A 19,022-nucleotide genomic window follows, 5' to 3' on the forward strand; every position below is an offset into this window, starting at 1 on the left:
CTTTGAGCTGCGAAAGCCAAACTCTGTGTAAAACCCCTCATCCCCCTTCCCACCTGATACTGGCTAAAACTGGTACAGCAAGCATGGGATTCTTTTGTTCTGGTAAAGTTAAGTATATTGGCACTGATCAGGGCTAGAGATATAAGGATTACAGTATATATTCCGGATGCCCATCGATAGATCTATAGCTCACGGAAATCGCTAGGAGCTAAACCCGAGTGCAAGGAGCGGGTTTCTCCTTAAGCGGGTCATGTAACTACGCCGTGCTTACACTTAAAAGAATCCCCCCGACCTGGTGCATATCCTGATCATTGTGTTGTTCGTATATGAGGTTTATACAGTGAGCTATGTAGAAAAATGGTTTGTCCCAGCTCTGAGAGGGGAGGATTCAGCCTGAGTGAGGTCTCCACAGGGGGAGTGCTTTGGTTTTTAGCTGGGAGATAACTGAGTGGGGCATCAGTCTTCCAGGGTCTTTTGCCCGGGGTCTAGCTGCTATACAGATGTGTGATATGCAGCTTGATGTGTCCCCTGAGCACATGGTCAGCCAGGAGATGAAATGATCTGAACGAAATGTGTTTTTCAACTTTAAACCCATTTTATTTGTAATTGTACTGTACATACGATACTTTTATCTTATTCTTTATAATACCTTTTTATACTTCTGTAAACACTGCCTACATTTTTTGGAGTAAAATATAAAATTACTAGCTTTGTCTGTCCTTGCTCTATAACTTACGGTCACGTCCTCTGAAGTGAATTACGCTACTAATCTGGGTTGTCTCCGGACCCCTTAATAATTAAGAAATAGGAGCTAGTGGCAGCGGAATTTGCCCTGTGCATTTGTGAGGCTTTGTAGCTACTGGCGGTGTTTATAATTATTGTTCCTGCCTGAGTGAGAGTAGTTATATCACCCTCGCTGCAGTGTGCCCATTAGTCAATACAAAGTAAGGCAGCCTTTCTGGCGACTAACTATCCTAGGTGCAGTACCCTGTCTGACCTGAGGGTAAGGGGGGGCCAGAGAACTGCAAGTTCCAAACCGGAACTGGGAAGTGGGATATAGATAAATCCCCTTCAGAAAGAACCAGGGACAACCAAACAACCCCAGTTCATGACAAATTGGTGTGAGTGTTGGTGATGATAAAGGTATCCTCCCTGTGAACCGTGACACACACGACTCATGTATGACTGTAATGGGGCTCCGCATTTCACCCTCACTCCTCCACTCATCACTTGCAGTGGATGGGTCAGAGACACACTGACACATTTGCGTTATACATAAGAACAAACGTGACTCATGAGTGACTGAAAAGGGTGCTCCGCGTCTCACTCTTCCACTCATCACTTGCAGTGGATACATCAGTGGCACACTGTCACCGTCGAGTTATACACGAGCTGCACATGTGACTCACTGCCACCGCCATTACACGAGAACACACGTGACTCATGTGTGACCATAAAGGGGGCTCTGCGTCTCACCCTCACTACTCCACTCATCACTTGCAGTTGATGGGTCAGCGACAACACCACTTTAACGTTATAGCTGCACACGTGACTCAAGTGTGACTGTAAATGGGGCTCTGCGTCCCACTCTCACTCCTCACTTGGAGAGGATAGGCGAGAGACACACTGCCACCGTCACGTTATACACGAGTGCACACGTGACTCGTGTGACCACAAAGGTGGCACCGTATCTCACCCTCACTACTCCACTAATCACTTGCATTGGATAAGCCAGCGACACACCGACACTGTCATTACTTGAGCGCACGTGACTCATGTATGACCGTAAAGGGGGCTCCGCTTCTCTCCCTCACTCCTCCACTCATTCATCACTTGCAGTGGATGGCTCAGTGACACACCGTCGCGTTCTACACGAGCACACACGTGACTCATGTGTGACTGTAAAAGGGGGCTCCAGGTCTCACCCTTACTCCTCCACTCATTACTTGCAGTGGATAGGCCAGCGACACATTGCCCCGTCGTTACACAAGCACACATGTCACTCATGTATGACCGTAAAGGGGCTCCGCAACTCACCCTCATTCCTCCACTCATCACTTGCAGTGGATAGATCAGTGACACACTGCAACTGTCGTTACACGAGCACACACGTGACTCGTGTGACCTCAAAGGGGGCTCCGTGTCTCACCCTCACTCATCACTTGCAGTTGATAGGCCAGAGACACACTGCCGTTGTCGCGTTATACACGAGATGCACACGTGACTCATGTGTGACCGTAAAGGGGGTTCCGCATCTCACCCTCACTCATCCACTCATCACTTTCATTGGATACGTCAGCGACACACCGCCAGCGTCGTTACACGAGCAGACACGTCGTTAAACAAGCACACACACACCACACAGCTCTCACAAACCATGCGAGAACTACCATACTCATACACAGAATAATACAACCAGCCTGTTCCTTCCCTTTTCAGGTTGTCGGTACATTTACAGCAGCAAGGAACAAACTTATTACATGTTAGATTTGATATACCAGAATAGAACAGTGCTTAATATATATTATATATATAATATGTATATATTATACTGCCTCTGTACAAATCCCTAGATAGACCGCACATGGAGTACTGTGTCCAGTTTTGGGCACCGGTGCTCAGGAAGGATATAATGGAACTAGAGAGAGTACAAAGGAGGGCAACAAAGTTAATAAAGGGGATGGGAGAACTACAATACCCAGATAGATTAGCGAAATTAGGATTATTTAGTCTAGAAAAAAGACGACTGAGGGGCGATCTAATAACCATGTATAAGTATATAAGGGGACAATACAAATATCTCGCTGAGGATCTGTTTATACCAAGGAAGGTGACGGGCACAAGGGGGCATTCTTTGCGTCTGGAGGAGAGAAGGTTTTTCTACCAACATAGAAGAGGATTCTTTACTGTTGGGGCAGTGAGAATCTGGAATTGCTTGCCTGAGGAGGTGGTGATGGCGAACTCAGTCGAGGGGTTCAAGAGAGGCCTGGATGTCTTCCTGGAGCAGAACAATATTGATCATACAATTATTAGGTTCTGTAGAAGGATGTAGATCTGGGGATTTATTATGATGGAATATAGGAATATAGGCTGAACTGGATGGACAAATGTCTTTTTTCGGCCTTACTAACTATGTTACTATGTTACTATGTTAATAAAAGACACAAAAACAGTATAAAATAAAAAGGGACAAAATACAGAAAGCCTTATTAACTGGATCCGGGAGCGCTAGGGCAGGGGATATTTAGACACAACTGCCATGCACATTGTTTTCCTTGGGTCTGACAAGGAGATGCTCTAGATGGCATTTTATAAAGGGTCTAACAGAGGCCTCATTCCTAATTATGCAATGGTGACCACAGTTTTGGAGCACAATTCTACTTTAGGTCATATTTCCCACAGGAACCTCCCAGTAGAAAAATATGACCGTCATGTTTCCAAGCATATTTTTACCATCCTAGTAACAAAAACATGACTGATATATCCATAATTTGGGGTAAGATTGTGTTTATTTGGGCTGCCAGCTCCAAACAATATTGCAGCAATTGGTGCATGTAAGCCCTATCCAGCCTGGACTCCTTTGCACTTTGAGATTTGACCATGTGTGCAAGACTTTATTTCCCCTTTGCTAGACTCAACTTTCCACTTTTTGGAATATTTTCTGGACCGCAGGGGAGACCAAGCAGGGAATGCCAAATATTTTGGGCCTGTTGCAAATCTCTATTTTTTCTATACTAAAATTCCTACCTAGCTGTGGACACTGTATCCATAACCCTCATACAGTGCCCAATGTCCGCCTGTAGATGCACACCTATCCCAACATTATCAGATGGTTATGTTGTTGTCATAAGGTCCTTCATTCCAGTATTTTTTCATCCTGTGCCAAATGTTGTTATGTCCTAGGAATTCCCTGAGGTGTGGTGGAGAAGCAAGAACCAAACCAAGATCTCCCAGGTGGGGTGAAAAGACAGGACAACAAATAACTTTCTACATTCAGTATATATCAATTTATATGCACATCTGTACACACACACATACAGATATTTACAGTAACATTAGATTGTATTACTTCAACCCAGATGTGGCCATAAACCAGTAGCAAGAAAACCCCTCAAAATGGAACTGGATCCTACCTGCCATGTAAAATTGAATGTGTAGGGCCAGGAGAGGCACATATAATGATGTAGGTTTCCAATGTTGTGCAGATGGACGCACAATGTGACCATCCAGCGTACTAAGCACCTCGGCTTTATACCTGTAGTGTATAGCGCAGTAATGTGGCTCACATAAACCGTAGGAAGTTCAGAGAGCTCTACTATTTGTGTGCAAACTTCTCAGTGGTTGTTGCGATAAGAGAGGCCTGTTGTCAGCATTAAGGGGGTCATGTGGTACCTATGAGAGTCCGTCACAAGCCGCATACAGACTATAAAATAATGAGGAGACATCTTACAATCCCAGGCTCTTTATTGTCACAGGACACAAATAAAGGCACCGTACTCTGACTGGGCCGTCGCCATGTGATGGGGACATCACTACTTCTTAGGCTTGATGTCTCTCTTAACCTGCTTGCTCAGTTCACCGATCAGCCTCCAGAACTCGTTAAACTTCAGCTCATTATCCTGGTTAATATCCAGATCCTTCATCTTCTCCTCTAAGGAGACATCCTGAGAGAATGGAAAATTTTGTGACATCTTGCTCAGGAAATTTCCACCCAAAATGGCATGTAACAAAGGGGAAGGAGCCTAATATCAAAAACCTTTCTAGCAAAAGAGAAAAATAAAAACATTAGATTTCTATAGTGTGGTTCCACAGTCTCGGGTATCGACCACCAGAAGTATCAGGATTCCCATCCCCTACTGGTCTCTCCATACTAAGGGTTCATTGCCACTTGTGATGAAATCGGACCAATGTAATACGATAAAAAATCAGATTGCATTTGGACCAATGTTATTCTATCATTTTGTGTTCATCTGTGATTTTTTTTTCCAGCTCGAATCGGATCACAATTGGACTGGAAAAAAAATTGCAGAATGCTGTGATTGTAATCGGAAATCAGATCGTATTCGGCAATAGAAGTCAATGGGTGCGAGAAAAAAAAAAAATCACACGACACTCAGACCATGTGACCATGCTGTCCGATTTTTACACCCCTATGTCCTTTGAAAACCCGGCAATTCAGCAGCGGTGTATAATAAAATCACAGCTGGAGCTGATACACAAAGAATAGGTAGATATATAGATGTCAGTGACACGCACATATACAGTACACACCAAAAGTTTGGATACACCTTCTCATTTAAAGATTTTTCTGTATTTTCATGACTAGGAAAATTGTACATTCACACTGAAGGCATCAAAACTATAAATTAACACATGTGGAATTATATACTTAACAAAAAAGTGTGAAACAACTGAAATTTTGTCTTATATTCTAGGTTCTTCAAAGTAGCCACCTTTTGCTTTGATGACTGCTTTGCACACTCTTGGCATTCTCTTGATGAGCTTCAAGAGGTAGTCACCGGGAATGGTTTTCACTTCACAGGTGTGCCCTATCAGGTTTAATAAGTGGGATTTCTTGCCTTAAAAATTTGGGACCATCAGTTGTGTTGTGCAGAAGTCTGGTGAATACACAGCTGATAGTCCTACTGAATAGACTGTTACAATTTGTAGAAAGAAAAATGACGAAAAAAAACGAACACAAGTCCAACAATTCACTAAATGAAAACATTTATTGGGAATGTACAAAAAACGTAGGGTAGGGAGGAATACTAAAGAAAAAGCGCTATCCTAGGGGACAAAAACATTATTAACCCCTTCATGACCTTGGGATTTTCCGTTTTTACGTGTTCGTTTTTCACTCCCCTCCTTCTCAGAGACATAACTTTTTTGGCCATGTGAGGGCTTATTTTTTGCGGGACGAGTTGTACATTTGAACGACATCATTGGTTTTACCATGTCGTGTACTAGAAAATGGGAAAAAAATTCCAAGTGCAGTGAAATTACAAAAAAAGTGCAATCCCACACTTGTTTTTTGTTTGGCTTTTCTCCTAGGTTCACTAAATGCTAAAACTGACCTGCCATTATGATTCCCAGGTCAGTACGAGTTCATAGACACCTAACATGACTAGGTTATTTTTTCTCTAAGTGGTGAAAAAAAATTCCAAGCTTTGCTAAAAAAAAAAAAAAAAAAAAAAAAAAAATTGTGCCATTTTCCGATACTCATAGCGTCTCCATTTTTCATGATCTGGGGTCAGTTGAGGGCTTATTTTTTGCGACCCGAGCTGGCATTTTTTAATTATACCATTTTGGTGCAGATACGTTCTTTTGATCGCCCGTTATTGCATTTTAATGCAATGTCGCGGCGACCAAAAAAACATAATTCTGGCGTTTCGAATTTTTTTCTCGCTACGCTGTTTAGCGATCAGGTTAATGCTTTTTTTTTATTGATAGATCGGGCGATTGTGAATGCGGCGATACCAAATATGTGTAGGTTTGATTTTTTTTTTTATTGATTTATTCTGATTGGGGCGAAAGGGGGGTGATTTAAACTTTTATTTTTTTTTATTTTTTTCACATTTTTTTTACTTTTTTTTTTTTTTTTTTACTTTTGCCATGCTTCTATAGCCTAGGCTAGAAGCTGGCACCACTCGATCGGCTCTGCTACATAGCAGCGATCTGATGTTCGCTGCTATGTAGCAGAAATTCCGATGTGCTGTGAGCGCCGGCCACAGGGTGGCGCTCACAGCTACCGTGGATCAGTAACCATGCAAGGCGCATCCAGGGGACTCCTCTTACCCCAGCAACAGGTAATTATGATGTGGCCCTTAGTCAGGATCTAATTCTTTTGCACATAATTAGTGTTTATTTCTTACATAGCGGCAGCTTTGGCCACTTGTGGTACTTGCACCTGCACATTATATTCTATCTATTTTGGCATATATACTTACCAGTTATATTATCCTGCTGGTGTGTGGTATGTGTATAATATATATGAATAAGTATCTGGCTATATAAATTTGCCAGTTTATTAATTATATTATAATTATTAATTATTACCACATCAACTTTGTATTTAATAATGCTTTTGTCCCCTAGTATAGCGCTTTTTCTTTGGTATTCCCCCCTACCCTACATTTTTTGTACATTCCCAATAAATATTTTCATTTAGTGAATTGTTGGACTTATGTTCGTTTTTTTTCGTCGTTTTTCTTTCTGTAATTACCGAGTGGTCCCTTTTTGATAGTCTATCTGGTATACATTGTGGCGATAGTGCTATAACTTTGTTCTAATTTTGTTTAATCGATTTCTTCTAATTTATTTATATATATACCCTGCCTTGAGATATGTATCTTTAATAAAATTTGTATTATGGCAAGAAAAAAGCAGCTAAGTAAAGAAAAACGAGTAGCCATCATTACTTTAAGAAATGAAGGTCAGTCAGTCCGAAAAATTTGGAAAACTTTGAAAGTGTCGCCAAGTGCAGTGGCAAAAATCATCAAGCGCTACAAAGAAACTGGCTCACATGAGGACAGCCCCACGAAAGGAAGACCAAGAGTCACCTCTGCTTCTGAGGATAAGTTTACCCAAGTCACCAGCCTCAGAAATAGCAGGTTAACAGCAGCTCAGATTAGAGACCAGGCCAATGCCACACAGAGTTCTAGCAGCAGACACATCTCAACAGCAACTGTTAAGAGGAGACTTTGTGCAGCAGGCCTTCATGGTAAAATAGCTGCTAGGAAACCACTGCTAAGGACAGGCAACAAGCACAAGAGACTTGCTTGGGCTAAAGAGCACAAGGAATGGACATTAGACCAGTGGAAATCTGTGCTTTGGTCTGATGAGTCCAAAATTGAGATCTTTGTTTCCAACCACCGTGTCTTTGTGCGACGCAGAAAACGTGAACGGAAGGACTCTACATGCCTGGTTCCCACCGTGAAGCATGGAGAAGGTGTGATGATGTGGGGGTGCTTTGCTGGTGACACTATTGGGGATTTATTCAAAATTGCAGGCATACTGAACCAGCATGGCTACCACAGCATCTTGAAGCGGCATGCTATTCCATCCGATTTGCGTTTAGTTGGACCATCATTTATTTTTCAACAGGACCATGACCCCAAACACACCTCCAGGCTGTGTAAGGGTTATTTGACCAAGAAGGAGATTGATGGGGTGCTACGCCAGATGACCTGACCTCCACAGTCACCAGACCTGAACCCAATCGAGATGGTTTGGTGTGAGCTGGACTGCAGAGTGAAGGCAAAAGGGCCAACAAGTGCTAAGCATCTCTGGGACCTCCTTCAAGATTGTTGGAAGACCATTGCCTGTGACTACATCTTGAAGCTCATCAAGAGAATGCCAAGAGTGTGCAAAGCAGTCATCAAAGCAGACGGTGGCTACTTTGAGGAACCTAGAATATAAGACATAATTTCAGTTGTTTCACACTTTTTTGTTAAGTATATAATTCCACATGTGTTAATTGATAGTTTTGATGCCTTCAGTGTGAATGTACAATTTTCATAGTCATGAAAATACAGAAAAATCTTTAAAAGAGAAGGTGTATCCAAACTTTTGGTCTGTACTGTATACAGCTCTGGCAAAAATTAAGAGACAACCACATCAAAACCCTGTCATGGGCAGCCCAATCTCCACACCTGAACCCCATTGAAAACCTTTGGAATGTAATCAAGAGGAAGATGGATAGTCACAAGCCATCAAACAAAGAACTGCTTACATTTATATGCCAGAAGCAGTGTGAAAGACTGGTGGAAAGCATGCCAAGATGCATGAAAGCTGGAATTAAAAATCATGGTTATTCCACAAAATATTGATTTCTGAGCTCTTCCCGAGTTAAAACATTAGCATTGTTGTTTCTAAATGATTATGAACTTGTTTTCTTTGCATTATTTAAGGTCTGAAAGCACTGGGTTTTTTTATTTTGACCATTTTTCTTTGTCAGAAAAAAAATACAAAATTTATTTCTTGGAAATTCAGAGACATGTTGTCAGTAGTTTATAGAATAAAAGAACAATTTACTTTTTGCTCAAAAATGTAAACATTAAGAGAAAAATAAGACAAACTGAACATTTTGCAGTGGTCTCTTAATTTTTGCCAGAGCTGTATATTTCATAGATAGAAGAAAAGCCGGCAATTCAGCAGCCGCGTAGTGTAAAATCACTGCAGGGGCCGACAGGATAGTAGAGCTGGATTACATACAGTAAATACACAAAGAATAGTTATATATACAGATGTCAGTGACAAATACAATTAGTGCAGTGTGTGTGCAGCTTACTGTACTTGCATTTAATTCATAAAAGATTGTTTTTCAGAAAAAAATGGTGTTGTTCCCGCGTAATTTTCTTAACCAGCAGAGGGAAAGCCAATGCTGGGGGCCGGTGTTTATAGCCTGGGAAGGGGGAAACACCCATGGAGCTTCCCAGGCTATCAATATCAGTTCACAGCTGTATAGTTAGCCGTTACTGGCTATTAAAATGGGGGACCCCCCCAAAATGACGTAGGGTAAAAATTTGTAAAGGCGCTTGTACTGATGTCAGTTAAAGTGAATTCATTGACTGTGAATTCCCAGGATCTTTCTGACAGCACAGCGAGAACTTTCTCAGGCTCACGGTGACATCAGACAGGTTATAGGAGTTCACCGCGAGACAGTGAACAGCAGTAGCACACAGTGTCTCTGTTGGATGACAGGTTGTATAATAGCGTTATGAAACCATGCAGCCTGCCATCTAGATGTAGCTGAGCTAGACCCATAGTGGGACAAATGGATTATTATCTTCTCAGCGGACAGGTGAGAAATATTGTTGTTTATTATTTTAATTCTCTTGCAGGAGACAATGGTGTCACTGGAATGGGCAATGACGTGAGTATGGCTTAATTAAGATTTATTAAAGAGTCTGTGTGATTCTTTAAAATAAAATGATTTTATTCTGGGTGTCTGTGTTTTTATACAATATGACTATGGGGTTAGTAATGGGGTGTCTTATTGACGCCTCTCCATTACTAACCTCGGGGCTTGATGTCATCTTACAATACAAAGGTGACATCAACCCCCCAACTATCACCCTTCTTGCCACTGCTACAGGGAAAGTGGGAAGAACGAGGCTTTGTGCCAGAATTGGGCTCATCTAATAGATGCGTTTTTTCTGGGGCAGCTGAGAGCTGATGATTTTAGCCTGGGGGGGCCAATATCCATGGCCCTTTGCTAGGCTATTAATATCAACCAGTAGCTGTCTGCCTAGCCTTTGCTGCTTTTTAATTATAAGGGGACCTTATGTAATTTTTTGGGGGGTCCCCCCTTTGGCTTTCCCTCTGCTAGCTAACAAAATTACGTGGGAGTCCACACTTTTTTTTTCAGAAAGACAATCTTTTAATAGTTAAATACATGTACAGTAAGCCGCACACACTGTACTAATTGTATATGTCACAGACATCTTTATATCTATCTATTCTATGTGTATTTTCTGTATGTAATCCATCTCTTCTATCCTGTTGGGTCAAGCTGTGATTTTACTGTACACAGCAGATGAATTGCCAGCATTTCATCTAATATATATATATTATATATATATATATATATATATATATATATATATATATATATATATATATATAGATATACATCTATAGATAGATAGGTAGATAGATGTGTTTTGAAGAATATTTCCTTTGAAAACGATGCATAAATGAGAGAATTTCCCCATGTAGAAGCTCAGGTTACAATTGCACTGCATTCGGATGTAAATCGGATGCTAGATGTGAAAATCGGATTGTACTCGCATGACACTTGCATTACACTACTCCAATGTTGCAGGAACAAAATCGGACCGATTTTAAAATCGCTAGTGCGTCTTCGACCTAATAATGACCTTGCTGATTAGCGGGATGCTACATTTAGGCTCGGAGGCTTACCTTCATCAGATGCGGCAGCTCCATCTGAGTAAGTTTGATGAATTCATTGACACTCAGTGTTTCTTTCTTGCCCTCCTCTCCGGCGTGGTCAAAAAAACATTTCACTATGGTCACAATGGCACGTTCCAGTTCAGTCTGTGAAGATGCCATGTTATGCTGTGGAGAAGAGCGGCATTAATACACCTAGCACCAAAACTTGTCATCATAAATGGAGAAGCACAAGTAATAATAGGCAGAATACAAGAGGATAGAGGGAAGGGGAAAAAGCGAAAAAGAAAGAAAGCAATGATGGTGAGAAAGGGGCACAACAGAGGGCACAGGCTGACAGTGAAGCAGAAGACATTACCATGCAGTCTCGCTCAGCTCTAACTCGCTTGCTCACACAAATGTAGCTGTATACCAGCCCACCATGCCCCTAAGTGCTGGCACCAGAACAGTTCCTCAGTGTACCGCCTAGGGGAGTGACCCTCACCACCCACCTCACCAAGCCAACAGTTATTAACCCTTCTTTATGTATTGACGAGGCCACACATCAGCCACCTTCCAGTATTGCATCATTTATGCCATATGATACAGACTCTGCACCCCAAAATCTGAGCCAATCCAATCCCTGTAAAACATCTTCTGTAAAGTAGACCCCTGCTTGGTGAAATCTTAAATGGCTGGTTCACGCAGTCACTGGACAATTCTGAAGATCTTGGAGGTAATATGCAGAACATGGGAGAGTCGCCACCAACTGGTCTAATCACAGACAAACGTCCCATCTTTTCATGGTTTGGCATCTGAACACTGAGATGTGAACGCTCCTACATATCCCACAAGCCCTTATGCTGGAAATTACACAGTCCTCATACAGGACACAGAATGATTTTTCTTACACAGGCCATAATGTGTCCAATATTAGGGTGGAGGGCCTGGGGCCTCTGTGCCCCCCTCTACGTATATAGAAGGGGTTCACTGTAGACTGCATCTCTGTGTCACTTTCATATTTCATGAACAACCACAGAGACACGCACATGTTTGATCCAAGTCACAGATAAAAATTAGCCATACAAGTGGATGGGTCTGTGAAAAAATAAATAAAATAAATGATTGCACACATTGCCATCCATGTGCTGCCCGCTATTAACACTGTAATGGTTAGAAGGAATTTTTTCATATTAGAAAATCACTTATGAAACCCATGGTAAACTTGTCAAACACTGATGAAAATCAGATCCAAATATTGATAAAATCAAAGCTTTCTTTTTTGCTTACAATAAAAGTGACGTTTGAAAGAAGCCTAAAGCAACGTCTGAAACCTGATACTAGTGGGACCCGGACACTGTGAAGAGCCAAGAATCTAAAGGTACCTTCACACGAAACGACATCGCTAGCGATCCGTGACGTTGCAGCGTCCTGGCTAGCGATATCGTTTCGTTTGACACGCAGCAGCGATCAGGATCCTGCTGTGATGTCGCTGAATAAAGTCCAGAACTTTATTTGGTCGTCCGATCGCTGTGTATCGTTGTGTTTGAAAGCAAAAGCAACGATACCAGCGATGTTTTACACTGGTAACCAGGGTAAACATCGGGTTACCAAGCGCAGGGCCGCGCTTAGTAACCCGATGTTTACCCTGGTTACCAGCGTAAAAGTAAAAAAAACAAACAGTACATACTCACCTGCGCGTCCCCTGCCGTCTGCTTCCTGACACTTACTGAGCGCCGGCCCGAAAGTGATGTCACCGCTGTGCTGTTAGGGCCGGAGCTCAGTCAGTGTCAGGAAGCAGACGCTGGGGGACGCGCAGGTGAGTATGTACTGTTTGTTTTTTTTACTTTTACGCTGGTAACCAGGGTAAACATCGGGTTACTAAGCGCGGCCCTGCGCTTAGCAACCCGATGTTTACCCTGGTAACCCGGGGACCTCGGCATCGTTGGTCGCTGGAGAGCGGTCTGTGTGACAGCTCTCCAGCGATCAAACAGCGACGCTGCAGCGATCGGCATCGTTGTCGCTATCGCTGCAGCGTCGCTTCGTGTGAAGGTACCTTTATCCTATCATGTGCCATACAGGCTCAGATAAGCTGAGAAACTGGAACACGTCTCACTGAGCGGATACGCTGAAAAGCAGGAACTAGTCTTTCTGAGCGGATACCCCGAGAAGCAGGAAAACGTCTCACTGAGTGGACACCCCGAGAAGCAGGAACACGTCTCACTGAGCGGATACGATGAGAAGCAGGAACACATCTCACTGAGCGGATACGGTGAGAAGCAGGAACACGTCTCACTGAGCGGATACGCTGAGAAGCAGGAACACGTCTCACTGAGCGGATACGATGAGAAGCAGGAACACATCTCACTGAGCGGATACGATGAGAAGCAGGAACACATCTCACTGAGCGGATACGCTGAGAAGCAGGAACACATCTCACTGAGCGGATACGCTGAGAAGCAGGAACACGTCTCACTGAGCGGATACTCCGAGAAGCAGGAACACGTCTCACTGAGCGGATACGCTGAGAAGCAGGAACACGTCTCACTGAGTGGATACTCCGAGAAGCAGGAACACGTCTCACTAAGCTGATATGCTGAGAAGCAGGAACACGTCTCACTGAGCGGATACTCCGAGAAGCAGGAACACGTCTCACTGAGCGGATACGCTGAGAAGCAGGAACACGTCTCACTGAGTGGATACTCCGAGAAGCAGGAACACGTCTCACTAAGCTGATATGCTGAAAAGCAGGAACACGTCTCACTAAGCGGATACTCCGAGAAGCAGGAACACGTCTCACTGAGCGGATACTCCGAGAAGCAGGAACACGTCTCACTGAGCGGATACTCAGAGAAACAGAAAAACGTCGCACTGAGTGGATACGCTGAGAAGCAGGAACACGTCTCACTGAGCGGACACCCCGAGAAGCAGGAACACGTCTCACTGAGCGGATATGCTGAGAAGCAGGAACACGTCTCACGGAGCGGATACGATAAGAAGCAGGAACACGTCTCACTGAGCGGATACTCCGAGAAGCAGGAACACGTCTCACTAAGCTGATATGCTGAGAAGCAGGAACACGTCTCATTGAGCGGATACTCCGAGAAGCAGGAACACGTCTCACTGAGCGGATACTCCGAGAAGCAGGAACACGTCTCACTGAGCGGATACTCCGAGAAACAGAAAAACGTCGCACTGAGTGGATACGCTGAGAAGCAGGAACACGTCTCACTGAGCGGACACCCCGAGAAGCAGGAACACGTCTCACTGAGCGGATATGCTGAGAAGCAGGAACACGTCTCACTGAGCGGATACTCTGAGAAGCAGGAACACGTCTCACGGAGCGGATACGATAAGAAGCAGGAACACGTCTCACTGAGCGGATACTCCGAGAAGCAGGAACACGTCTCACTAAGCTGATATGCTGAGAAGCAGGAACACGTCTCACTGAGCGGATACTCCGAGAAGCAGGAACACGTCTCACTGAGCGGATACTCCGAGAAGCAGGAACACGTCTCACTGAGCGGATACTCCGAGAAACAGAAAAACGTCGCACTGAGTGGATACGCTGAGAAGCAGGAACACGTCTCACTGAGCGGACACCCCGAGAAGCAGGAACACGTCTCACTGAGCGGATATGCTGAGAAGCAGGAACACGTCTCACTGAGCGGATACGATAAGAAGCAGGAACACGTCTCACTGAGCGGATACGATGAGAAGCAGGAACACGTCTCACTGAGCGGATACGCTGAGAAGCAGGAACACGTCTCACTGAGCGGATACGATGTGAAGCAGGAACACGTCTCACTGAGTGGATACTCCGAGAAGCAGGAACACGTCTCACTGAGTGGATACGATGAGAAGCAGGAACACGTCTCACTGAGCGGATACACTGAGAAGCAGGAACACATCTCACTGAGAGGATACGATGAGAAGCAGGAACACGTCTCACTGAGCGGATACGATGAGAAGCAGGAACACGTCTCACTGAGCGGATACGATTAGAAGCAGGAACACGTCTCACTGAGAGGATACGATGAGAAGCAGGAACACGTCTCACTGAGTGGATACTCCGAGAAGCAGGAACACATCTCACTGAGTGGATACACTGAGAAGCAGAAACACGTCTCACTGAGCGGACACACTGAGAAGCAGGAACACATCTCACTGAGCGGATACGATGAGAAGCAGGAACACGTCTCACTGAGTGGATACAATGAGAAGCAGAAACACGTCTCACTGAGCGGATACGATGAGAAGCAGGAACACATCTCACTGAGCAGATACGCTGAGAAGCAGGAACACATCTCACTGAGTGGATACGATGAGAAGCAGGAACTCGTCTCACTGAGTGGATACGATGAGAAGCAGGAACACGTCTCACTGAGCGGATACACTGAAAAGCAGGAACACATCTCACTGAAAGGATACGATGAGAAGCAGGAACACGTCTTACTGAGCGGATACGATGAGAAGCAGGAACACGTCTCACTGAGTGGATACGATGAGAAGCAGGAACATGTCTCACTGAGAGGATACGATGAGAAGCAGGAACACGTCTCACTGAGTGGATACGATTAGAAGCAGGAACACATCTCACTGAGAGGATACGATGAGAAGCAGGAACACGTCTCACTGAGTGGATACTCCGAGAAGCAGGAACACATCTCACTGAGTGGATACACTGAGAAGCAGAAACACGTCTCACTGAGCGGACACACTGAGAAGCAGGAACACATCTCACTGAGCGGATACGATGAGAAGCAGGAACACGTCTCACTGAGTGGATACAATGAGAAGCAGAAACACGTCTCACTGAGCGGATACGATGAGAAGCAGGAACACATCTCACTGAGCAGATACGCTGAGAAGCAGGAACACATCTCACTGAGTGGATACGATGAGAAGCAGGAACTCGTCTCACTGAGTGGATACGATGAGAAGCAGGAACACGTCTCACTGAGCGGATACACTGAAAAGCAGGAACACATCTCACTGAAAGGATACGATGAGAAGCAGGAACACGTCTTACTGAGCGGATACGATGAGAAGCAGGAACACGTCTCACTGAGTGGATACGATGAGAAGCAGGAACATGTCTCACTGAGTGGATACACTGAGAAGCAGAAACACGTCTCACTGAGTGGATACACTGAGAAGCAGAAACACATTTCACTGAGCGGATACGATGAGAAGCAGGAACACGTCTCACTGAGCGGATACTCCGAGAAACAGGAATACGTCTCACTGAGCGGATGTGCTGAGAAGCAGGAACACGTCTCACTGAGCGGATACTCCGAGAAGCAGGAACATGTCTCACTGAGCGGATACTCTGAGAAGCAGGAACACGTCTCACTGAGCGGACACCCCGAGAAGCAGGACATGTCTCACTGTGTGGATATACTGGAGGACTTGAAGGTTTCGAGCAGCCATAAATTATGACCCATTCAGTCAGATACCACATGTAAGGCCGGTTTCACATTTGCGGTTGTGTCCGCAGCGTTTCTTCCGCAATAATCCGCATGCGTTGTGTTTTTCTATATTTAATATTAGGGACGCATGAGTCTGCGATCGGTTGCGTTTTGCAGCGTTTGACGACGCATGCGTCGTTTCGTCGTCTGCGGTTTGGCACAGTAAACGCAACATGTAGTAATTTTAGAGGCGTCAATTTGCCGCCTAGAAACGTATGCGGTTGTTAGCGCAAGGAATGCGGCAAAAAAACGCATTGCTGTCTATGGGAACGCATGCGTACACATGTCTTTCATGTGACTTTTCTTAGGTGGCTGGGGGCAGATGTTTGTAGCCAGGGGAGGCCAATAACCATGGACCCTCTCTAGGCTATTAATATCTGCCCTCAGTCACTGGCTTTACCACTCTGGCGGAGAAAATTGTGCGGGAGCCCACGCCATTTTTTTCCGCCATTTAACCCTTTATTTTACAAGCTAGAGTGCCCACATTTTGCACATACACACTACTAACATTAGTAGTGTAGAATATGCAAAAAAAAAAAGGGAAATGAGATGGTTTACTGTATGTAAACCATGTCTCATATCCTGTCGGGTTTGGGAAGGAGAAAGAAAAAGCCGGCAATTGAATTACCGGCTTTTCACATATCTCGCGCTGAATTAAAGATAAATACAGAATATATATATATATATATATATATATATATATATATATATATACATATATATACACATGTCTCAATTACATATATATATATATACTGTATATATGTTTAAACGAACATTTGAGCACATAAATCCATTAGATGTCGGTTTTGCAAGCCTGCGAGAAAATATCGCAGTACGATGCCATACGGATTACATACGGAGGATGCCATGAGCAAAATACGCTGCCACACCCTGCCTACGGATGACATACGGATCACTATTTTGGGAACATTTCTGCGTATTACGGCTGTAAAAAACGGACCGTATTGTCTTACGCCTAGTGTGACGCCGGCCTAAGACTTGAAACTGTGGTAAGGCAATAGAATGTAACAAAGCTCAAACCAACACTAAAGGAGCTATACTAAGCTGTCCTGTATGGGTGTTACAGCCACAAATGCTTTGACCGCTTGGGATTGACTATTCAGCTGTCCTGAATCTAAATTGCCTTTTGGGCTACACAAATAGGTTAAATATACATTCACAGCTCAATAATTTAACATCAGAAAGTTATATCCACATCATTGTCATATATGACGAATGTCTAAATTGATAAAGTGCTTAATGTGCTAGATATGCAACATATAATAGAAAAACCATTGCTCATAAAGATCATTCACTTAGCTCTTAGCTCCTCAGGCATTCCCTTTAAAAAGCCATGTAAATACGTTAGCCCACGCTCTCCCAAAGTACAATACATAGTGGTAAGTGCAATTGTTTCTTACTACTCACAGCGTACATACACCTTTAAGACATTCCCATCCTCAGGATCACAGGAAGTTTGGGAAATCTGGGGCAGGAGGAGGAGGTGCAGAACCTGACAGCAGCTTTTCATAGGGGAGTGTCTATGTCTAAGGCATAGCTGGGACTTTCCAGCAGTTGGTTTGTAATGCTGTGCAGCAGCAGCAGCAGAGAGCAGCACTGAGCCTTTTTCAAACAAACTATTAAAGGGACTCTGTCACCTGAATTTGGAGAAAACAATTTTCAGCCATAGAGGTGGAATTTTCGGGTGTTTGATTCACCCTTTCCTTACCCGCTGGCTGCATGCTGGCTGCAATATTGGATTGAAGTTCATTTTCTGTCCGCCGTAGTACATGCCTGCACAAGGCAATCTTCCAAATTCAGGTGACAGAGTCCCTTTAATATCTTCACATTTTTTAAACACACAAAACTGGGCAGGGAAAGGAAATTAAGGAATATGAGGGAAAGGGATAAAACAGTTTCCTACCAATCTTTATTAGGGAAAAGAAGAGGAAAGAAAAGTCAGATGGGAAATGGGAGAGGGGACAAAATAACAACAAATAGAAACAAATCTTAACGTAATATTTAGAACAGTTTAACAGCGGTTAAAGAGTTACAATTGGAATGGTTAATTAAAATTTGGAGAGGAACAATGAATTTAACATATTCAGCCCTGTGCATTGACCAGATCATTTATTAATTGCGGAACATAGCACAGAAGCTGAAATCTTAATAATTTACCAGGCAGAAACAATGGTGAGCAGGTGCACAGGCAGGACAACACTCAAAAAGGACAGCTGGCAGGTCACAGAACTAATCATCCGGTGATGACACGACAGAGAAACAGAGACGATATCATTCAGAACAGAATGAAACTCTGCACACAGGAGCTCACACTCCAAAGTGGAGATCCAGAAGAGGGAGAAGCCACACCTATGGTGATCTAGGTGTCTACAGTTTACAGCGCCATCTAGGGCCCAACTGCACCCCGAAAAATATAAAGTGCACAAAATGGCTCTGTAAACTGTGGAATCTGTTCACACAGGATGCATTAGTCAGCACTGGTTAGCCCGCCATATGACATCATAAATAGGCTGAGCCATATGCTCTGCATTCTCTGTGTGAACATGCCACATACAGATTATCTGTTTGCACTGGTGTACCAAGCGGCCAATTCCTGATTGTAGGCTGGCTGCCTCATCGGTATTATTGCACCTGTGC

The 19,022-nt window shown here is 43.8% G+C and overlaps 1 protein-coding gene across 2 annotated transcripts; it reads right to left on the reverse strand.

The window, feature by feature from the left end:
• Positions 1 to 4,446: 4,446 nt before the first annotated feature.
• Positions 4,447 to 17,945, reverse strand: S100A13 (S100 calcium binding protein A13). Of its 2 annotated transcripts, none has more exons than XM_077254876.1 (3): positions 17,793 to 17,945; positions 10,924 to 11,079; positions 4,447 to 4,664 (listed from the first exon to the last, which is right to left on the reverse strand). In XM_077254876.1, the coding sequence occupies exons 1-3, from the start codon at positions 17,799 to 17,801 to the stop codon at positions 4,533 to 4,535; spliced, it is 297 nt and encodes a 98-aa protein (XP_077110991.1). In that variant the 5' UTR covers positions 17,802 to 17,945; the 3' UTR covers positions 4,447 to 4,532. The 2 variants fall into 2 exon arrangements, with proteins under 2 accessions (XP_077110991.1, XP_077110997.1); XM_077254882.1 differs by lacking the exon at positions 17,793 to 17,945 and adding an exon at positions 11,270 to 11,351.
• Positions 17,946 to 19,022: the final 1,077 nt, after the last annotated feature.

This window comes from Ranitomeya variabilis, chromosome 1 (genome assembly GCF_051348905.1).
Source record: "Ranitomeya variabilis isolate aRanVar5 chromosome 1, aRanVar5.hap1, whole genome shotgun sequence".
Lineage (NCBI taxonomy): Eukaryota > Metazoa > Chordata > Amphibia > Anura > Dendrobatidae > Ranitomeya > Ranitomeya variabilis.